The 21,556-nt window shown below is 48.0% G+C and overlaps 1 protein-coding gene across 2 annotated transcripts in view; it reads left to right on the top strand.

Moving 5' to 3' along the window:
• PRKCI (protein kinase C iota) overlaps positions 1-21,556 on the top strand; it is a 238,358-nt gene that overhangs the window by 57,206 nt on the left and 159,596 nt on the right. For both annotated transcript variants that reach the window (XM_085635235.1, XM_085635236.1), the window contains 4 exons: positions 6,448-6,498; positions 7,091-7,176; positions 9,606-9,743; positions 17,881-17,935. In XM_085635235.1, coding sequence (XP_085491361.1) covers positions 6,448-6,498; positions 7,091-7,176; positions 9,606-9,743; positions 17,881-17,935 — 330 coding nt within the window. The remainder of the gene's footprint in view (positions 1-6,447; positions 6,499-7,090; positions 7,177-9,605; positions 9,744-17,880; positions 17,936-21,556) is intronic.

The raw sequence follows: 21,556 nt of genomic DNA on the forward strand, positions 1-21,556 counted from the left end.
GCAATGGAAATACTGGGTGTCCTTCAAAACCTTCACTCGCTATGTTCAGGATGAAGATGGCTTTTCACCTAGCAGGGTAACGCGTAGCTAGCTTACATTTAGCTTTTTAGGTTGAGACATTAGTTAAATCCCCATGCCTGCTATGTCTGTTTGTGCTGATATCCTAGGTGTGGGAAGCTGGCTTTTCATGTAGTGTACTAAAAAGAGGTACACTATGTAGTAAGTCCAGACAACCCCTATTGGCTTAGAGGTTTAAAATTAATAATCCTAAATGCTCTCTTTTATGGTAGAGTGGCCGAGCAGGTTAGGCCTATCAGAGGGTAGCTTTAAGCATTTGTTGTACACACAGTCAATAAATGATATACACGTTCAAGAAGAAACTCGTGACCAATTTAGAAAAATAACTGGTATTTTTATATAAATTAGCACCAAAAGCTTCGTTATCAGTTAAGTACTTTTTGAGTTATACATTTTTTTCAGTTATTCAGAAATGTCGCACTAATGCGCCTTTATGCGATAATGCTTTTCTATGGAGAAGTAACATATACTGCATACAAGTATTTGCAATCCTATTTCGTTGGTTCCCCCTTGGACTTAAGGTGGTAGAGGGTCAAGGTCACAAGAGCCGCCAGCAGTTCGATTTTACCTGCCCTGGAGTGTCCGAGTGCAGAGGTGCTGGATGGGTTGGTAGCCTTGCACACTACTCCATTGACCAGGTGGGGGACCTAGAAACAGGCTGCAGAGGGGGACTTGGGGACATGTCCGGGATCTCCCATTGGGTGGCTCTGTTTTTGAGGGTCGCAGGAGGGTATAGTCTGTGTTCGTGGACCCGGCCCGGGGCGCTTGGGTGCAGAGACATTTGGTCCACTGTTTCTGTGTGTTGTAGGCACTCTCAGTTCTCGCTCAGGCCTGCAGAGGTGGACAAAATAGGACAGCTGGGCAACTCCCTGTGCTGGCCTTTGTGATGCAGACATTCCTCGTCAGCTGGTCGGACTTTGCGGTGTTGGAGACTGGATTGGGCTTCAAACAAGCTTTGGTTACTGCAAGGGGTCCAGCACCCCAGGTATTGGTGTAGGGTGGCTCCTGGGATCTTGGCATCTCCAAACTTGGTAGGGAGACTGATCTGACCTCTAGGAGAATGGTGAGCTCCTCCTGGGCGGCTCCTGCGTCAGTGGACCCGGTGGTCAGCAGTACGTGGAATCGGACATTGCGGTCGGTGGCTACAGGGAAGTAGCTCCTCCACTTCGTGGGAGATGCTGATTGCTTGGCTAAGTGCTGGTGGCCCTCCGAGGCTTTCGAAAGATGCACAGCTACAGGACGAGTCGGGTTTGTCGTGACTGTCTGGACCGGAGCAGGCAAGCAGGGTTTGTAGGCATAGTCTACCGGTAGTCCACAGTTCTCACTTCTTTCGGCTATTCTTTGTTCTCTTCTTCTTGTGCTCAGGTGAATCTGAGTTCCTGGTGTCTGCGGACACCAAAATACTGATTTTAGTGGTGTTAAGGGGATTGAAAGGTAGTAGCCAGTTGTGAGAAAGTGCCATCTTTCTTGTATGGTATGCCCCCACCTTTTGCTGAATTGCTGTTGTACTTTGAGTGTGCCCTGGGCACCTGCCAATCAGGTACCCAGGACCTATGTTCCTTCCCTAAAACTGCATGAAGCCTAAACCCAATTGGCATCTCTGGCCACATGTCAGCCCCTGGTAAATGGTACCCTAGGTGCCCAGGGCCTTGTGACCAGAGAAGGCCCTTAAGGGCTGCAGCACTTATTGTGCCACCCTTAGAGGCCCTGTACCCTGACACCCACACACACTGCCTTTGCAGGCTGAGTGTCTTGGTGCATAACAAAACAGAGAGTCCACATGGCACACATCCCTGTGTGCCATGCCCACAACACACACTGCCCTGGCATACCTCAATCACCCCTCTAGCTGGGTGCCCTATGCCAGTGGTGTGGGTACAGGTGAATGAGCCCTGTGCCCCTACAGTACCCAGGGCCATTCCTGGGCACTGTAAGTGCAGTGCTGCCATTAAGAGTATATGGTGCTGGGAGGTCGTCAACACGAACTCCACAGCACCATGATGGCAACACTGAAGGCTGAGAAGTTTGGTATCAAACTTCTCAGCATATTAAACCGGCACTGATGCCAGTGTGGGATTTAATGTACAATGCATGACAGAGGGCAACTTGGAGTTGCCCCCTGAACCAAACCTACAATCCACGTCTTGTCTGTGGGGCTGCCTAGGCTGCCACACAGCAGACATGTTGCTGGACACCTGGGTAGAGAGCCATCCGCTCTCCTGGGCCTGCAACAATGCACATCCTGGGCGAGGTGCCAGGTCTCCTCCCCAGGATGGGCAGGGGAAGCTTCAAAGGCATGCCACCTTTGTGAGCTTCTCCAGGCAACTTGCTGTACTCAGCAAGTGGCCCCCACCGGGTCTGACTCCCACTCTGGCGGGAAACCCCAAGGGAGGAAAGGGGGTGTGCCAGCCTCTGCCAACCCCACCCCTCAGGTGGGGGAGGCGAGATGAAGCACATTTCCGGGCTCTCGCCATCTTGAATATGGGGAGCCCTGTCAAATCAGGACTAGACTACTGCCCCCTCCCACAGGAGAGTGGCAGGATAGGGGGTGTACCCACCCCAGGGAAGGGACCCATTGGTCCCTGCCCTTTACCTACCTGTAAAGCCCCTAAATGTAGTATTTAGGGGCACCCTGAACCTTCCTTCCTCAGATCCCGAATCCGAAACAAGCAAGAAGATCAAGAAACAAGAAGACCTGCCGTGCAGCTGCTAACAAGAGGAAGACACCAACTGATTTGGCCCCAGCCCTACAGGCCTGTCGACCCTCGATCCTGCTAAACCGCGGCGTTTCCAGTGGTCCGCAACCTCAAAAACCCCAGAGGACCTGACTGCCTTGTGACTCTTAAAGACTGAAACTCCCACGAGCAGTGGTTCTGCTCAAAGCAAGTAACAAGCCCCTGGTGCCAACCAGGAACCGCGGCTCCTGCACACTCTGCACCTGCCAAGCCTTGGCTCTGCCGGAGTGGACAAAGACCAAGAGGACATCCCCCCGGCGACTTTGACCCCGAATCCAGCACCCAAGGACCCTCCTCGGCGCTCCTGACGACGCATGCAGCCTCAACACCAGGGACCCACCCCCCCCCCAATCGCGACCAGCTGAGGGTAAGAATTCCCGACGCGAAAAGACACCCCTGCACCCGGTGCCCTGCGGACCCCTGTGCCCAGCTCCTGGGTGCCTACCTATCCTCCAACTTCCCAACTTACCTCTCGAAGTGGTGGTCGCACCTGAAGAATCTTTGTCCCCGAGCTTGCAGCCTTTGTTCGTCACTGAGCTTCTCCATTGAGCGCCCGACTGCTCAAAAGCACCCTGCAACCCAGCCGCCCCAGTGCCCCTGGGAGTGCAACCTCTATCCTAATTCACTTGCCCACTTGCCCTGAGCAAGTGACCAGAAGCCCAGCTCCCACAGCCGCGTGGCCTGTTTGCCAGCAGCCACCAACTAAAGCCCCCCTGCCCGCCATAGGATAACATTGGGCCTAACTCTCTCTGCACCCGGTTGCCCCTGTGCCGCTGAAGGTGTAACTACTGTACCTACCTGACCCTGGTAGACCCCCGAGTCTATGCCCAGAACCTTAACTCTGCCAGTCGAATACTTACCCAAAAGCCGATAACTCACTTTTCTTCCATAGGGTAACATAGAAGAATTTACAATTGAAACCAGTCAAAGTGTCGAGTTTTGAAACTTTAAAATATTAGTCTAAAATCAGCCGAATAACGAAAACGAAATTACTCACCTGTTATCAGGAGAGATCCCAGTGCTGGATCTTGGTGCCCAGCACTGACCCTGAAAAGTAATTACAACTGTACTTACCGCTAACTTGATTTTCCTCCATAGGATAACATTGCCTGGTTTTCACCAAAACTTCTTCTGTCAACTTTTAAAATACAATAATATTCCTTAAAAATCATACCTGTAACCAAAACGTTGTTATTCACCTGTTTCCAGGAAATGTCCCAGGACTGAACCTTGGATCCAGTCCTGTGGTGTAAGAAAAGTAATCCAAAAAGTAACTAATTGAATATACTTAGAAATTCCCATTGAGCTCAATGTATAATTGTGTTTGAAATTGTGTTGCCCATTGCAACAACTGTAGCTACTGTGAAAGCATTTATCTAAAGCATCTCATTTGGAGAAAGTATATTTTGATACCTATTGTTGGTTCTAAAATAAAACAACCATATATTTTTATATACAAACCATTGGCCTAGAGTTCAGTTATTGAGTGTGTGAGACCATTTGCTGACTGACTGTGTACAACAAATGCTTTACACTGTCCTCTGATACTGCCTTACTGCTTGACCAAGCTACCACTTTAGAGAGTAAGGTTATATCTAACTTTAGCCTCTGTCAAACCTCTGGGGACTGTGGACTCTGTGCACACTGTACCTATTTGGGAACAGTATATACAGAGCCACTTTCTTACACCAATGGGCTACGTACCCTTGGGGTCACTAGACTGCCAATATATGACCACCTGTGGGGAGTGGGCACAACCCTGTCCCAGAGTTCCTAATGCCACCAAATTCAAGATGGTTTAACCCTTCCTTTGTCGAGCACATCAGGCAGCCCACCTTAGGGGTGTGACTAGCCTGGTGATGCAACAAGCCTACTTGCATAGCTAATTTTCCCACCTGTCCTGGTGCCAAATGGGCCTCGGGGCAGGTGGCGGCATCTTTCAGGTCTAGAGGGAAGCCAAGGTCGTATATCAAAGGCTGTAGAGGCTTTGAAACCTCTGGCCTTGGTATGCAGATATACTAGCCATTCTGCTGGAGGAGGTGATAACACCTCCTGCCAGAGCAGGCATTGTTCCGGAGAGTATGGGCTCTCACTTGCAGGGGGTCAGAAATGCATTGTGGGGTTGCAGGCTGGAAGGATCCAGCAGGCAGCACACTAGAAGACTCGTAAGGTTTCAGGGGGCACTTTCAAAGTGCCGTCTGAGTGCATGTCATATTAAATCTAGTTCTGGCATCTGTCCAGATTTGAGACAAGGTATTTGATACCAAACACCAGTATTTTCAGTGAAGCCATCCTGTAGCTGGGGAACTCGTAATGACCAGTGCATAAATTTAAGATGGCTTCCCTTTTCACTTGTTCCATCTAGTAATTGGAATAGACAGTACAGGGGCATATCTGCTCATGCAGGTATGTCCTCACATGTAATATAAGCACCCTACCTTAAGGATACAAGGCCTGCTGTAAGGGCGACTTACATATATTACTTGAGATTACTTTGGCATGACACACAGCGAGTGTGCATGCAATTTGTGTGGGGATCTCTTAGGGTGGGATAAGACATGCTGCAGCATTTAGGGACCCTCTTTAGTACACATGCCCCAAGTACCGGAGGGGAGCTAAAGTCCATGCCAGTTGGGTTACAGCTAGACTCTACTTGTTTTAGGGGAAAGAGCACCGGCACGGAGGTCTGGTTAGCAGACCTCTGTGCACTGTGAGTTGAAAACAAGCATCCAGTGATTCTAAAGGGGGCAAAAAGTGGGAAGACAACTTCAACAAAATTCCAGTTTCCTACATTAGGCATGAACAGGCACATTAGCCTCTTGTCTGCCCTTAAAGAACCTTGGTGTAGTTCAGCTTCTCCTGCGTTCGAGATTCTGCAGTCCAGGTAACAAGTGAAAACTGTCTTCAGGAACGTGAAATCTAATGTTTGTACAGAAAATGGAGACTCACAATTCCAGGCAATCCTTTATTTTGAGCAGAAATTGAAATGGGAGTAATTAATACTCCTAGGTTACCGTCCTCTTCCGCCCCCACCCCTTCCCCCCCTCCCTCCATTCCATCTGTGACATTGTGATTCAGGAGACTCCCAGTAGACAGGCACTCTGGGCTTGTGGCAGAAAAAAAGACACTCAAATAAAGGAAATGCATGCAGAAGCAAGGCATCATTGACACACTAATGCACTCTTCTTTCTACACTCTTGTAAGTCAGCTATTTTAGCTGTGGTTGAAATGTGTTTATTGAACAGGTTAAAAATAGGTGCCAGGTAAATAAAGGTGTGGGATGTTTTCATATTGACCGATACTGATTTCTAAGTAGAGCCTCAAAGCACTTGATAAAATCTTTCTGCTCTGAGGCCCAAGGCTGAATTCCGTACGCACAGAAAATCTAGAATTCTGTTTTGACTGATTTGTTTTTTTGACGAGGGACTTTATTTTGTTTTCTAAGAAAATTATGTAATTCAATTTTTATTGTTTTGTTTTTTTGATCCACAGTAAAGTGATTGAAGATTCATCCATAAAATATTGAAGGTTACGAAAAGTCATTCTTGTTGACGTTTTATGCAGAACAAGTGCTTTTAAGTCTGTCTTTTTGATGATTTCAGAGCTGATACAGTCTTTGTTTTTCTGTTTGCAGTGTTCTCCTGTGTGCCTGAAAGGCCTGGTATGCCTTGTCCCGGAGAAGATAGTAAGCAGTTACTTCTCTATAATAGATTATTTTCAACAATACATACCGTAGAATGTGACAAATGATTAATTGACTTATCCTTTTGATATTGTGTTTTCCATTGTTCATTACCTACATCCGTAGAAGATGTTATCCTTTGACCAAAAGCCATTAACATCTGATAGCTATCAAATTGAAAAGGAAAGTCCATTTATGGACTTAATGTATTCTCCAATGATCTGAAAAATAGAACACTCCAGATTTATTGAGGGATTTCTCCTTAGCAGATAGTTATCAAATGGTTCCTGTTGGTTAGGATCCCTTCCCCAGAACTATTAGTGGTATTCGCTAGCAATTTAAAAGATGCAAACCTGTGTTTTATAACAAAATTGCACAGTTTGTATTTAGAAGATTCTTGACAAGAAAAAAGCTGACACTGTCCTTAAGGGAATGGGTTAGGTGGGAGTGGGTGTCTAGCAGAACTCATGCTATGCTGTAAATCGCCAGTTCATTGTTTTAGTATTATCATTTGTTTATTGAAAAGCATTCTCTTCAGAAAATATTCTCACCTTGCTGTGACTTTGATGCATGCTGTTTTTTTTTTTCTTGTTAGAGTCCATTTATAGGCGAGGTGCGCGGAGATGGAGAAAGCTTTACTGTGCGAATGGACACACTTTCCAGGCAAAAAGATTCAATAGGGTAAGTTTGGCTGATCAGTTTCTTAAATATGATTTAGGACTATCATGGTAATAGTTGTACTCTTCCGACCGCTCTAAAATTTGATTTTAAATGAAGAGCCCTTTAAAACAATGATTTAACTTTGTTAGTATAACCTATAGTATTGTAGCGTTTATATAGTGTGGGGGCAGTGAAGTGTTTATATATAGGTATAGCAAGCTTCACATTGAAGTAAGTGTGATTAGAAGAGTAGCATATTTGTTTTAAGCTTATGTAGACCCTGGTTTCATGTGTTTGATGACCAGAGATGTGCGGTTATTGTGTTGTGGGGAACGACGCAATAGGCAGCTACTTTGCACCAGTGTAGCATATAGACAGCACAGATAATTGGACAAGGACCAGTAATCCATATATCCACATGCTCCAAGCAGAGATGGTGCTGAATGAGTAAAAGGATGCCATAAAGATAAGAATGGGAATTAGTGACATGAGCAGCAGCAGGTTTTTTGTTTTTTGTTTTGTTAATGCAACGATACTGCCTACTGCCGAACGGGTAAAGATGAACAAGGACTACTCAAATCATACCAGAGGAACCTGGGTAAATGCATATATAAATTAAAACCGCAGTTCCTTGGCAAATTAATTTCATTTACATGTCCATGTTGTTAGATAATGTATTGGACCTGTAATATAAAGCTACATCGGCAGCTCAATAGAAATACCCATTTATTGTAGGTTGAATTTCATCCAAATTAATAAAGTGTAAATGTGAAAAAGTGCCCAGTGCTTTTTGAAATGCAGGTAAGAACACCCACAAGTTGGGGCTCTGAAGTGTGCTTATTAACTTTCTATTTTAACAACAAAATCCTCCTTTGTATTGCCCCCTGAATAGCTAATGCTGTTGACAAGATGAAGAATCCATGATTTACCAATTTCCTATTGCTTGTCAGCCATGTAGATTGTGTGATAACAGTGTAGGATGATAGCCAACACAGACTAGTGTCTCCTCAGTACATTTCTTAATTAAAAAACCCTGATGTTTTGTAATTGCATTGTAAATGCATTTATATAGCGCTTGCTACTCCTGACGAGGCGTCTAATGTTGAATACTGCCATAAAGGATTGGCCAATGGGCTCCATGTGGTATGTGGTAAAGGGGCAAATATCTTTCCGACCATGGCATATCTGATGACTGACTGGAAGAGGTAACCTCACACCGACAAAGTCCCAAACACAAGCTAATCTGGCACTAGCACCACAATCCATGAATAGTAAGATATAATTGATTTCATAGACTACAACCTCTCTCTGCGTTTCACAGAATACTTTCAGTCGACCTTAGACAAACTAGCATTCTTTCAGTCATTCTACCACTCTCTGCTTCCACAGTCAATGTTGATCGGTCAGCTGTCAAGGCTCAGTCTCTCTTTAATATGTGATCGGGAGCATGAGGGAAGCCTGGCTTCCCCTGGAATCCATTTCACAGTTTCCCTCTCATCCTCTAACCATTTCATAGTGGCGTGGCACTGTGCAGCAGTCTTGAGCTGAGCACCTTTACTTATACTATTTAATCAGTTCTTAGACAGTCTGAAGTTCTTCGTTTTAGTGCTGGCTGGATTGATGGGCCGCCTCTTGAGGACCAGTTTTTCAATAGAACTGGCTCATGCTGGAAAGCATTTCTCTCCGCTGTTCACACAGCTTTCTATGAAATATGCTCATGGTTATGTGTATAGCTAGCTACTAAGTCTCTGAGTGCTGTACAATGCTGGGGCTAGAAAGTAGAGTATTGTGGTAAGTTAACAGGCAAGGGAGCATGACGCAGCCACCAGGCAGAATGCTCCTGCTGCCATCAATTCACTTTCACTTTGTGTTCATTCCAGCTTTCATAACCACTCAAAGTACTAGTCTGTCCTTCATTCAAAACATAATGAACAAAAGCCATACTTAAGGTTCATTGGAGACCTTGCGTTCAAAGTTAACTATAACCATTCTGATCAGTCATCACATATGCAAACGCTCAACCTAAACTGGTTTAGATGTAGCAATAAGAGTTCTTTGACAAAAGCTGGAATGTGTAAAAATCACATCATGCGGTGGGCAGCTGCAGTGATGCCAGTATTTGTAAGTGCATAGGCGAGCATGTTCTTAGCATTCCGTCCAAAATAGAGGACTATATCTGTTTGTGGGTGCCCTATTTTCTGTGTTCTAACTTTGTGAAGTGTGTTATTGAAACACCCAACATATTGAGGAAAGTGTGTCCTAATTGAAACGGGGATAGCTGGAGCATAAACCCTGTGAGTGATGGGGCAGGAGGCTTACGTTGGCCATTGTAAACTCTCAGCCGCTCCATTGCTTTCAGTGGAACTTACAACATTCCAATGGTCTAAAAAATATTTAAGTAATCTTTTATTTTGTTTGCATAATGCTACCTTTTTGTATTGCTCTTTCAGCGAGCGCACTGCGCCATCTGCAGTGACCGAATTTGGGGGCTGGGCCGTCAAGGATATAAATGTATCAACTGTAAGCTTCTTGTTCACAAAAAGTGTCACAAGCTTGTCAGTATAGAATGTGGACGTCATACATTGCACGTAAGTGACCCGTTGCTTAGAATTAATTTCATAATTTCTGTGTTGAGATTCACTAAAGAGCAATGTATTGCTGTAGTCCAATGGTGCATGAAATTTGAGACCTGCTGTGTAAGCGGTGGTGCTTTCAGAATTTAGCTTTTCCTTTAAACCCTTGCTTACCTTTCTTAACCTTTTTCATTGCTAGCTAGGAACACTAGGAGTTCTTGAAAGTTTAGTCACAGTGACCACTGTAGGAGCAACATTATTCCTCCAGCCATGGTGTACCATACATACTAGAAGATCTTTATTTGCCACACTGACTAGGCTGCTTGCGAGAAATTTGTTAATTCTTCACTCTTTTCGATCTTTTTATCCTCCTGGATTTCTGCTGATCCGACCAGTGTTGGAAAATTATTTTTTATTTTGTGAGTAAGATAATGTTTTAGATAAAAACCTTTCACTTTTTGTTTGCATTTGTGCTTTACTCTTCTATCCTGTCAACCGGAATCATTCATCTACCCCTGTGAAAGGTCTGGAAATCTGTGAGCATATGTAAAAGATGGGCTTTGACTCATTTTCTCCCTTAAAATTCAAAAAGCGAAACCAGCCCAAAGATGACCTGGTTTATCATGTATCATGCAGTGCTTGTAAGGACAGAGCTTCTTTTCAAACACCATAGGAAAACAGTGATGCAAGAGGACAAACAGTGCTACTACCTGCTTATGAGAGACTCAGAGCAGTTCTGAAGACAAAGACCTTCAGTTCAGAGAGGTTAAGAACCAAGTGGGTAAACAGATCAAAATCTACCAGGAGCCAAGGCAGAACTTAGCTGAACACTACAAAGACCTAACCAGGTTCTTTGATGAGATGATTGCAGGGATCAAAGACCCAGTTTGTGCAAATCCATATTAATCGCTCCATCTGCCAGTTAGCTTTCCCATCACATAACTACATTTTTTTTTTTTTTTTTGAAAAACTTTATTGTGCAGAGTCAAAATTACAGACATGGGCCTACAACCACCAGGGCCGGCCGCTAGTTTGTGCTAGTCAATTACATAGCGTCGCAGAGCAGCAACTGATCTCCAAAGGCACAGCCGGAATATAGAATTATTCTCGGCAACTCAAAAGTTAGACAGGATACAGACATTTTTAAATTTTAAAGAGAACTAAACAAACAAAAAACAAAACTCAAGGCGAAAAACAATCTAAATGGTGCCGAGCGCCGACGGGGGGGACCCCACCATACCAGATAAAGAATCAGGAGGTCAATAAGGTCAACCCGGGGGGGAGGGGAGGCAGCGGGGAAGTCAGAACCATCCACATAACAAGTACAGTATTCCGGGAACCCCAGGATCAGGGGGACAGAGGAATGTCAGAAGTATCTTCAAAAGGGGGCGTACAAATGTTACCTCGGTAGGCGTTCCATTGACCCCAAATTTTACCCCACGCCCCAGGCTTGCCCTGAACCAGATATACCGTCTTCTCTCTGAACATGCACCAATCCATGTTCTCCTTCCACACTGACACGGTGGGAGGCCGTCGGGAACCCCAAAGCTGCGCGATATCCCTCTTTGCAATCATGTTCCCAAGTGCCGCCCACCGGGCCTGGGCAACGTTGTAATCATTAGGCTCCCATACATTCAGCAGACATCGACGAGCCTCAGGCAACAGAGCGACCCCAGTGACATCCTTCATCACCGCATGCACACGGCGCCAATAAGCCGCGACCTCGCGACACTCCCAAAGGATATGAAGGAAGGTGGCACTCAATCCACAGCCGCGCTTACACAGCCCATCCGAAGAAAAACCCATCACAATCAACCGAGGACCCGTCACATACACACGGCGAAGAATTTTTAGCTGGACAAGACGGAGACGGGCCGGAATGGCGACCTCCTTCGGGAAGGACAGTGCAGACTGCCAGTCCTCGTCATCCAACTCGTCTCCGGTCCAGGCCTCCCGAAGACGCACAAGGAGGTCTGCCCGATTATTAATTAACTTCTTATAAATTAAGGAAATCGTACTATCGGGCAGATGACCATCAAGTATACGGTCCTCGAGTGGGGAAGCTGCGGGGATCGTGGTACCTGCCCCAAAGGCCGACAGCAGAGCGTGGCGAACCTGTACGTACCTGAAGAACTCCCTCTCACTCAACTCATACTCACTCTGAAGCACCACAAAGGATTTGACCACACCTTTCACCCAGAGGTCACCCACTCTGCTGATGCCAATCATATCCCAGTTCTCAAAGCCTTTCGTTGTCCAGAGGCATCCCAATCCGTCCGACGCAAACAAGGGGGTCGCTCGTGTCAGGCGCTCATTCCAACCCATGGCAACATTAGCATCCCTCCACACACGTACTGCAATCTTAGTGGGTCCCGTTAGGTTCCTCCCAGCCGCCCGAGAATAGAGTGCTCTGTTGAAGTCGCCACCAGGCAACTGATATTTATCCATCTCGAAAGCCGGATTCGGACCCGGTGCGTAAGTAGCATGGTTGATAGCGGACAGCTGGGAGGCTCAATAATACCTCCTGATATCCGGGAGCGCGATGCCCCCGTCGTACCAGGGGAGAGTCAGTTTTGCGAGAGCTATACGAGCGCGACCATCCCAAATAAGCCTCCTCTGCAAACCCTCTACCTCCCGGAAATAAGCCGCCGGAATAATGTCAAAGGAGTTCTGGAGTGCGTAGAGAAATCGGGGCAGTGACATCATTTTAAAAAGTGCCGCTCGACCGAGTGGCGGCAACGGCAACCTACGCCAGCGGGCCACATCCAACTTCAAGCGCCGAAGAGGAGGAAGGAGATTATGCTCATGGCGGACCGCCGGGTCTAGCGATACATAGACCCCCAAGTACTTGAAACCGGTTTGCGAAATTTGGATGGGAAACCTATTCGGCAGGGGGGGGGGGGGGGGGAAGGCCACCGGAAATGACATACACACAAGATTTGGACCAATTAATAATCAACCTGGAGTTTTTCCCGAAAGAAGTGAGGACATCAAAAAGGACATTAAGGGATTCACGCGGGGAGGTGAGGTACAAGAGAATATCGTCGGCGTACAACGAGACTCGGTCCACAAAGCCAGGGGCCCACTGAATACCCCTTATCGACGGTTCCCATCGGAGCCAGGCTGCGAGCGGCTCTAAAGCAAGAGCAAAGAGCAGGGGGGACAACGGACACCCCTGCCTAGTGCCCCTCCCGAGAGCGAAGGGCTGGGACACCCTCCCATTGACAACAACCTGAGCTAGCGGATCCGTATAGAAAAGTCTCACCCAACTAATAAATCCCGCCCGAAACCGAACTTCGCCAGTGCGGCCCAGAGGTATGGCCATTCGATCGTGTCAAAGGCCATCGTGGCGTCCAACGAAGCCAAGATGGCCGGCTCGGAAAGAAACTCCGCCCTGGCGAGAACGCCATGCAAACGCCGCCGGTTGAGAGCAGTGTTCCGGTGGGGAATGAAACCGGACTGATCCGGATGAATCAAGTCACAGATTACAGCGAGTAAGCGATTAGCGAGGACCTTGGCAAGAATCTTCGGTTCAGCGTTTAATAGGGAAATGGGCCTGTATGAGGCACAACGATCACGAGGCTTGCCCTCCTTAGGAATCACAACTATGGTAGCCAGACGTTGGTCACTAGGGAGGGAACCGAGCTCACGCGACTCCAAAAACATATCACGGAGAAACGGCGCCACTTTATCAGGGCATAATTTGTACAATTCAATGGGCAAGCCATTGGGGCCCATAGCCTTACCAGTACGAAGGGAACGAATCGCGGCCGCAATCTCGTCGGCTGACAACGACGCATCCATGCATTCTCGATCCTCTTCAGACAGACAAGGCAGCGCAATATCCCTCAACAGGGAACAAGAGTCAGCCACATCTCTATCGGACACCGGGGAGTAGATCACACGAAAATAGTCAGCAAAACACTCCACAATCTCGCCAGGGTCAGTCACACGCACCCCATCGGGGTTCTGAAGCACAGGGACCACGCGATTCACTCTCTCCTTCTTATCAAGCCAAGCAATCAGTTTACCCGCCTTATCCCCGACATCATACAGTCTACCTTGCTGTTCCCTGTACAATGTCTTGGCGGCATCAGTGACAAGGGATTTGTATTCAAACTGTTTCAAGCTAAGGGCATGAAGCCCCTCATGAGTAACACCCGAGTCTAGCTCCGCCTCCAACTCCAGTATTTCAGCCTCAAGCCCCGCGACCTCCCCATTCCTAGCTTTCTTGGTCTCAGCTATTAAAGAGAGGGCCTGGCCCCGTATGACCGTTTTAAAGGCTTCCCACAAGGACACTGAGGACAAGACAGACCCCTCGTTCTCCAAGAAGTAGTGGTCGAGCGACTTCAGGAGGCTATCGCGAGTCTTAGGGCTACGGAGATGCCAAGGGTTAATGGGGGCGATCCGCCCCGCGGCCTGCATCCCCGTATCGAAATGCAGCCACACAGGGGAGTGATCTGAGATGCCCCGGGCCAAGTGTCGAACCTCACCAATGCGGGTGGCCTGGGCCGCGGGCATAAGGAAGTAATCAAGCCTGGAGAGACTCCCATGCGCCCCGGAGTGGAAGGTGTACTGACACTGCGTCGGGTGCATCAACCTCCAACAATCCACCAGCCCAAAAGTGTCCAAGAACCCACCAAGCCATGATTGGGAAACGGGAAGGGCCCTGGGGGGATGACGATCCAGGTCGCCGGATAGCACAGCATTAAAGTCACCACCCATGAAGAGAAGACTATCCGGGAGTTCCAGCAACATCCGACCAACATCAGAGAAAGTGGAGGTCTGGAGGCCCGGGGGGACATATATCGTGACTAATGAAAGGGTCCTACCCTCCCACCTTCCAGTTAGGGCGGCATAACGCCCTCTGTCGTCAAGGATGACGTTGTCAATCTCTAGTGGGAGGGAAGACCGAACAAAAATATCGACCCCCCTGGAACCGGTGGTGAACCCGGAGTGTGCAACCAGTCGGTATCCCCACCTATTCATAGCATGACACACATTGCCAACCAAATGCGTTTCCTGCAGGAGTACAACATCAGGCGCCAGACGACGCAAATATTGTAGTACAACACCCCCGTTTGATACGATCCCCCAATCCATTGACGTTCCAAGTTAGCAACCTCAACCCACTACCCCCCATCCCCACAAAAGTAGCAGGAGTCTCCCCACAGAAAGCAGGACACCGGAAACAAAGAAAGAACAAATATGCCGCCTTGAGAGGAAAAAAAGCACCCCCAAACACAAACACCCCCACCAAAACCTGTTACAACTCCCCCCTCCCTGCACCCCTGCAAACTGTAAAACCACCCCAAAATGCAGTGTGCCTGTCGCCCTAACAATCCCATTCTACAAAAAGACCCCGGAGGAGGAGGAAGGCCAGCCACCACCCGCCACCCAGACGAGAGCTACTATAAAACAAAATATACAAGAGAGGTAGAACCCAACTGAGTAATGTCCGATTATCAAGGTTAGGGACCGAAAAGTCAATTCTGTGGAGGCTCACCACCCTCGGCACCGCCAGAGTGCCCCGCTCGATCGCCCCTACCAGGCAGGGAATCCAACCAGTCACTCACATTGTCCGGTCGTTCAAAAAAGAAGGTCCGCTCCTCATGTTCCACTCGAAGCCTGGCAGGGAAGAGCATCGCATACTTCAAGCTCAGGTCCCGAAGACGTCGCTTAACCCCCTGAAAGCCCATCCTCTGTCTGTTGAGTGAAGTCCGGGAAAAAATTGACTGAGGAGTTTTCGAATTTCACCGGGCCGTGCACCCTCGAGGCCTGCAAGATCGCATCTCGGTCCCTGAAATGGAAAAGCTTGGCGATGATAGGCCTCGGGGGAGCGCCAGGCCTAGGCTTACTGCCCGGGACATGATGTGCACGCTCCACAGCAAAAAACTTGCTACGGCCAGACGGGGCAAGATGGGTGAGGATCAGCTCTTCGATCAGGAGGTCAACAGAACGAGTCTCGGGATTCTCCGGAAACACCTATGACGCGGATGTTGTTGCGTCTTGCCAGGTTCTCAAACTCATCCAACCGATGGGACATCAAGTCGTTTGCCGATTTCAGGGCGCCAAGGTCTGTTCGAAGTTCCGACACATCGGCCGTGAGGCTGGAGGTCGTCAAATCCAATGACTTATCCTTCTCGTTAGTTTTGGACAGGTCAGCCCTGATTAAAGTGACATCGATGGCGACCGTGTCAAGTTTACGAGCCAGGGCCTCATACTGCTGGCCGATGGTCTCCTTCATACCGGTAATGGCGCCCATAATGTCCTGCAGGGACAAGTCGACAGGGACAGATGGGCCGTCTCTAGCATCCTCCGGAGTATTGCTGGAGAGCCCTGGGGATCCCTTGGCTTGAGTGTAGGCGTCCATAACATTTGTCTGGAACTGTCCCCCGCGAAGAGACGTCTTGGTCTTCCGCTTCTCGGGTTCACCCCTGGCAGTCATGGTGGGAGATGCACCCCGGAGAGGCCCGCAGGACCGAGTGAAAATGGCCGCCGGTCGGCTGGGCACCAACCGGCCGAGAAGCTGGGCCGTGGGGTCCGGAGAAAGTCACGACTTGACATCACATAACTTCTTAGTATCTTTCAACTTGTGAGCGTGCTGAAAGTATGTAAATCATTGGCAGAATAAAAGCTTCGAACTTTCAGCGGCTACCTGCCCAACAACCTTTATTAAGCACTGTATTTCAAATCTATTTGCTTTATTTTGGATGTCTGTACCTCCTCCTTAAGGCATGGATTATTCCCTAAGCTATAAAAAAATGCAAGGACTTGTTCAAGCGTCCTCTCCATTTGCTGAAAGGTATCCAGACTCTTTCAGTCCATGTCTAGGCCTTCCAGAGGCAACAATATTTGGCTGATATTGCTGGAATCCAGCAATGACCTGCCATCTCAGCCTTTTTGCAAATTTTGATACAGGTGACCTAAAAATTCTCCTGACTGAAATACTTTAGGACAACAAGACAACCTCTGAGACGTATCCTATCATGTTGTTTACCTACAGTACGCCAAGCCACATCATCAGCAGCATCATCTCATCAGAAATAGTGGCCTGTGTTGTAACACAAAGCTTAGTGGTATAATTTTCTTTGTTTGCTGCAAAAACTCAACTTTTGGTTTGGGTTATCAACCAGCATAATATCTAGTTCCAAACGTATAAGGATAATAAAACCATCCATCTGCACCTGGAAAAGGAAGAAGTCGTAAAATATTTCATAGAACTTGATTCAGAATATAGGAAGGACATTCTATTTCCTGCGGCAACAAAACTTGAAGCATAGATTTAAATTCTGAGATCAGTAGTAAACAACTTTCCACTGACTGATATCCGGAGTTCAGACTTACAGATGGCTCTGAAACCTGCAATTTTGACGCAGTAAAGACAGAGTCCGTATGTAATCCTGATTAGGGTCTGTCTCTGAAACATATCTGATTTTGGAACCAAAGCTACACCACTTCAGTCGATAGATAGAAATTGGAGATCATTTTTATGATACGCCGAACTAGAAACTCATTACCCTTTAATATAGCTTGCCTGAGCCATTGAACTATCAGAGGCCCCTGTCTTATACCAACATGTAAAAAAGCAGTGGCGTAGTAGTAAAGAACATCACCTTTCATCTAATGGTGTTCAGGAGATTGTTTCACTTCCGTAAACAGTGATTACTGCAGCATTGTCTCGGTGTAGGTCGCAGAAAAGCAAAACAAGGGCTCTAATGTGACTGTAGCTTAATTTGTGTAGTAAAGGTCCAAAATACCACTTCTCCGCGTTTGGTTCATATTAATCTTTACTTTCTACCACAGGATTTTAAACGCAACTCGTAGGAAACAAAGTAAAGAATAAGAGATGTTTCCTCACTACAAATCAATAATGACTGTACTTTTACATAATTTCCATCTCTAGGCCTAGTAAACATTCATAGAACCAGGCTTTGGCCACTCTAATAATGGTGGTACATTGGCCATTGAGTCTGCTAAATTTGTTTGAGGGTAATACATGTTTTTTTTTAAGATGCACCTTCTTTGAATTAAAGAAATTAAACTTTTCGTACATGGTCAGTTTTCTTATTTTAATATGTTTTTGTTGTCGACAATATTTAGATGCTTCATTTTACTAATTAGTCTGTGTTTTCATTCTGACCAATTACAGGAACACTTACCACAAATGGACCAGACATCACTGCATCCTGAAAACATGGAAACGGGTAAGATCAGATAATGTTCTAGTTAATGTGTCCGCATTAATCCTGTTAAGGGATTGGCACATTGTTCTCTTTATCAGCTACAACCTAGGTTCAAGGAAAATAACATACTTTCTTCATTTGAGTGGAAGCACACTGAATGGGCCTACGTGTGTTCCTATCTGAGTCTCAATGTGTTGTGGTAAAATAACAAAAACAAGGGACTTTAGTGAAAATGCTTTTTACAACAAGGACTGTGCTGCTAGAATGCATTAGTATCTAATGGTTTGGCTCTCATTTCAATTCTACAGAGTTGCCAGTGATACATCTGCCAGAAGTGTAAATGGTCACTCCTTTGGGTAATCAGTTCACTGATGGAGAATTAGGGGGATTTATGAATTTTGAATCCTGTCAAGCAGTGGAATGGACTCTGTGATGATACAGTTACTGCTGCCCCTCCCTGCACCCGTAAACCAATAGACCCAGGATTGGCGCATACACTGTAGACGCTTTATTTCCAGAGTATGTAAGTCTTCGAATTCACATAGTGTTAGCAAGCAGTGAAGGGATCTGCAAAGTATATTGAATTGGACTATACAGAATCGTGTGCTGTGAAGAAGGGGCTGGTAGGAGTCTGATATTCAGCTTTTGGCTTTAGTGGTTCTAAGAAAAAAGTAAAAATTCGAGTATTAGCACTTTAAACTGCAATCTGTCTGGTAGAGACCGGTCTCTCAACTGTCAGTGGCATTCTCTCCATTTTTCAGATTCGAAGTATTGTATTTGATATAATTTGAGAGTAACGAAGCTTGAAGTTTTGACAAAATCAATGAATTTCAATATCTGATAGTCTGCTAGCCGCAGATTCCTTCTCGTAGAATTATCCCCAGGCGTGAGACTGGACCCGGAAAACTTTCTTGCCCAGCATCCCTGCGCGCTGTGGGGACAGCATCTCGCGACTCCGCCCAGGCATCGTCCGCGTACGTGACGCCAGCGAGGTCACATGTCCCAACCCGGTGCGCCTACGTCAGTTCTTTCCTTTTCCGCGTGCAACGTGGATCCGGTTTGTGCTCTGGGCCTGTTTAGGCCTTTCCCTTATGCTATTGCTGCGTGTGTAGGAACAGTGTGCGAATGCTTTCGGGTTTTAAACTTGCTTGTCGTGTGGCTGCCTCATGTCGGTGACAGATCCTCACCCCATCTGTATGTGGTGTCTGGGGGAGCACCACGACTCCACTCATTGTGAGGCGTGCCAGCAGGTGAAGCCGAAATTCCAACGGGAGCGCCGGATGAAACTTCTTTCGGCTCGTGTGTCCTGGTCGGCGTTGTCCTCTCACCCGGCCCCTGCGGAGGGTTCTCGGACCCGCGGCTTCCCTCGCCGTCTTCGATCTTCTCCCAGGTCGCAAGAGCGCCGCTCACCTCTTGGTAAGTGTCGCAGTTTGTCTGGGGCGTGGGCTCTCCGCGGGTGGTGCGGCCCAGTGTGCCGTCCCCTTATCTGCCGTTTCCCAGCGTGGGGGCGACCAGAGTCCAGATGGAGACCTATGCGGCGGCTTTGCAGGCCTCGCTGGCTTCTCCTCCTCCTCCTCCTGGGATGTCAGCGGATACCTTGCAGTGTGCGGGGCCCTCTCGGCGCCGACTGGTTCGGATCCAGGCTCGGAGGATGTGGTGCCGTTGGGGTGCGGCCCTTCGGGGGTCCCTCCTTCAGACCACGGCGCCTCTGCTTCGACGCAAACTCCCGCCGATGTCCCTGTGGTCTTGCGGGAGGTCACCGGGGCTCTGGTCGCACCCCGGGCCACTCTCGGTTCTTCGGACAGGCAGCGGCCTTGTCTGAGGCCGAGGTGACGTCGCTACGGCTGGCGTGGGACTCCTCGTCCCTCCACGCAGGCGGCTGCCTCGTCAGAGGTCAGGTCGGCGCCGTTGCGGCGCTGCCCCTTTGACACCCGGCTCCGGCCCAGCTCTGGTCTCCTGCGCCGTGTGCTGTGTCAGATGTCGCTCCGGCGTCTCCTCCGGCGTCGGTCGACGACGGTGTCCTGCCTCAGGTTGCGCACTCTATGGCGCCGGGCTGACGTCTGGTTGTTGACTCTTCTTCAGATGCCTCCTCTTCTCCAGTGGTTCAATGGTTGCTGGTGTCCACCTCGCCGGAGATGCGCCGCCGCATCGTGGCTTTTTCCCCCGACGTCGTCTGAGGGCGGCTCCTTGCCATCTCCACGACCGCGGTCTTCACGGAGGAGCCGCAGGTCCCCCACTCTTCGGTCCCTCTTCTTTCCTTCCGGCCTTGGCCCTTCCTTCCTCCGGTTGGCTTGGGGGTATGGCCGCCTTAGCTTGCAGCCGTCACCTAACGAGGAGCTGCTTTCCCCTCCGCGGGGCCCTACGGAGGTGGGTGCGGCTTTCGCCCACGCTGTTTCCACCGCTGTGGGAATTTTGCGCATGGGTGACCCAGCTACTCATTTCCCCGCAGATCATCTTCTGGAGGTTCTCCATCAGGGCTCTGGTGGTAGAGAACTGTTGCTTCCCTTCGAGGGTTCACTCCACTCTTCTCTCTTGGGGACTTGGGGCTGTCCCGCCACGGGGGACCCAGTGCCCCAGCACCTTCTGCACCTCCACCATCCGACACCGTGTGATCCGGTGTGCCTTTGTCTTCACCCTTCGACCAAAGGCCCCCTTTTGCAGTCTGCCTTAACTGCTTTGCCGCTGCTGTTCTCCCCCATCACGGGAGGCCCGCTGGCTGGACTCCTGGGGGCGCAATATGTTTGTATCACACTAGGGGGGTTCATGAAAATGGAGTGAATTGTTGCATCCACATCACCACTCCAAACTATATTTCTCACAAAAAGTAATGGGATGCTGGTTTAAATTGCTGACCACAATGTGTCTATAAACCAAGGTAAAAAACAGCAGGAAAAAGTGGAAGGAAGACATCTTTATTTCTAAAGACGAGATCCCTCACTCACCCAAGGGTGACATGCTTTATCATTGGGTCCCCTCTTGCACACTGCAACCGCAAGGTATACAGTGTGGGCTACAACTCTCAAAGAAAGGGGGGAGAGGAGCGTGAGGTGTTTTGAAAGGTTACCAATTTAGGCAATGAGAGTGAGGGGCAGAGTGCAAAATACAAAGCAAAAAGGGTGCATTAAAAATAGCTCCTGGGTGACACAGACCAATTTAATAAATGTCCCCATGGGCTAAGATTAAAAAGAAAGTGATAAAGGACTGAAAAAATGTCCTATTTGTCAATGGTCGACATGTTTCTGCCAAATGATTATAAGTTCGCAGCATTCATCAGGACCTCCAACGTTGTCACTCTGCTAAAAAAGAAGTGAAATATAAAAAGAAAACCATACTTGGTTTGTTATGGTAGTTTTAGGACAATGGCACCAGCTGCAGTCAGGTCCAGTGTCTACAAGAAACATACATAAATAGCATGTTCATTATAAATTTCAACCTTGGTGTACTCCCTGCAAAAACACCACACACGTGATACCAAACTGCACACGTGATTTAAAATGTGAACAAGAAAATCACATAACTCACCTAAGGGGTAATATAAATTTACCTCAACCTTTAAGGGAGTATTGCCTCAGATCAGTTTTCTGAGGATAAAACGCACACAGAAAAGGAAAAAAGGTCAGATTCCGTCTTCAAACTACACAT

The sequence above is a fragment of the Triturus cristatus genome, chromosome 11, assembly GCF_964204655.1.
Source record: "Triturus cristatus chromosome 11, aTriCri1.1, whole genome shotgun sequence".
In the NCBI taxonomy this organism is placed as follows: Eukaryota; Metazoa; Chordata; class Amphibia; order Caudata; family Salamandridae; genus Triturus; species Triturus cristatus.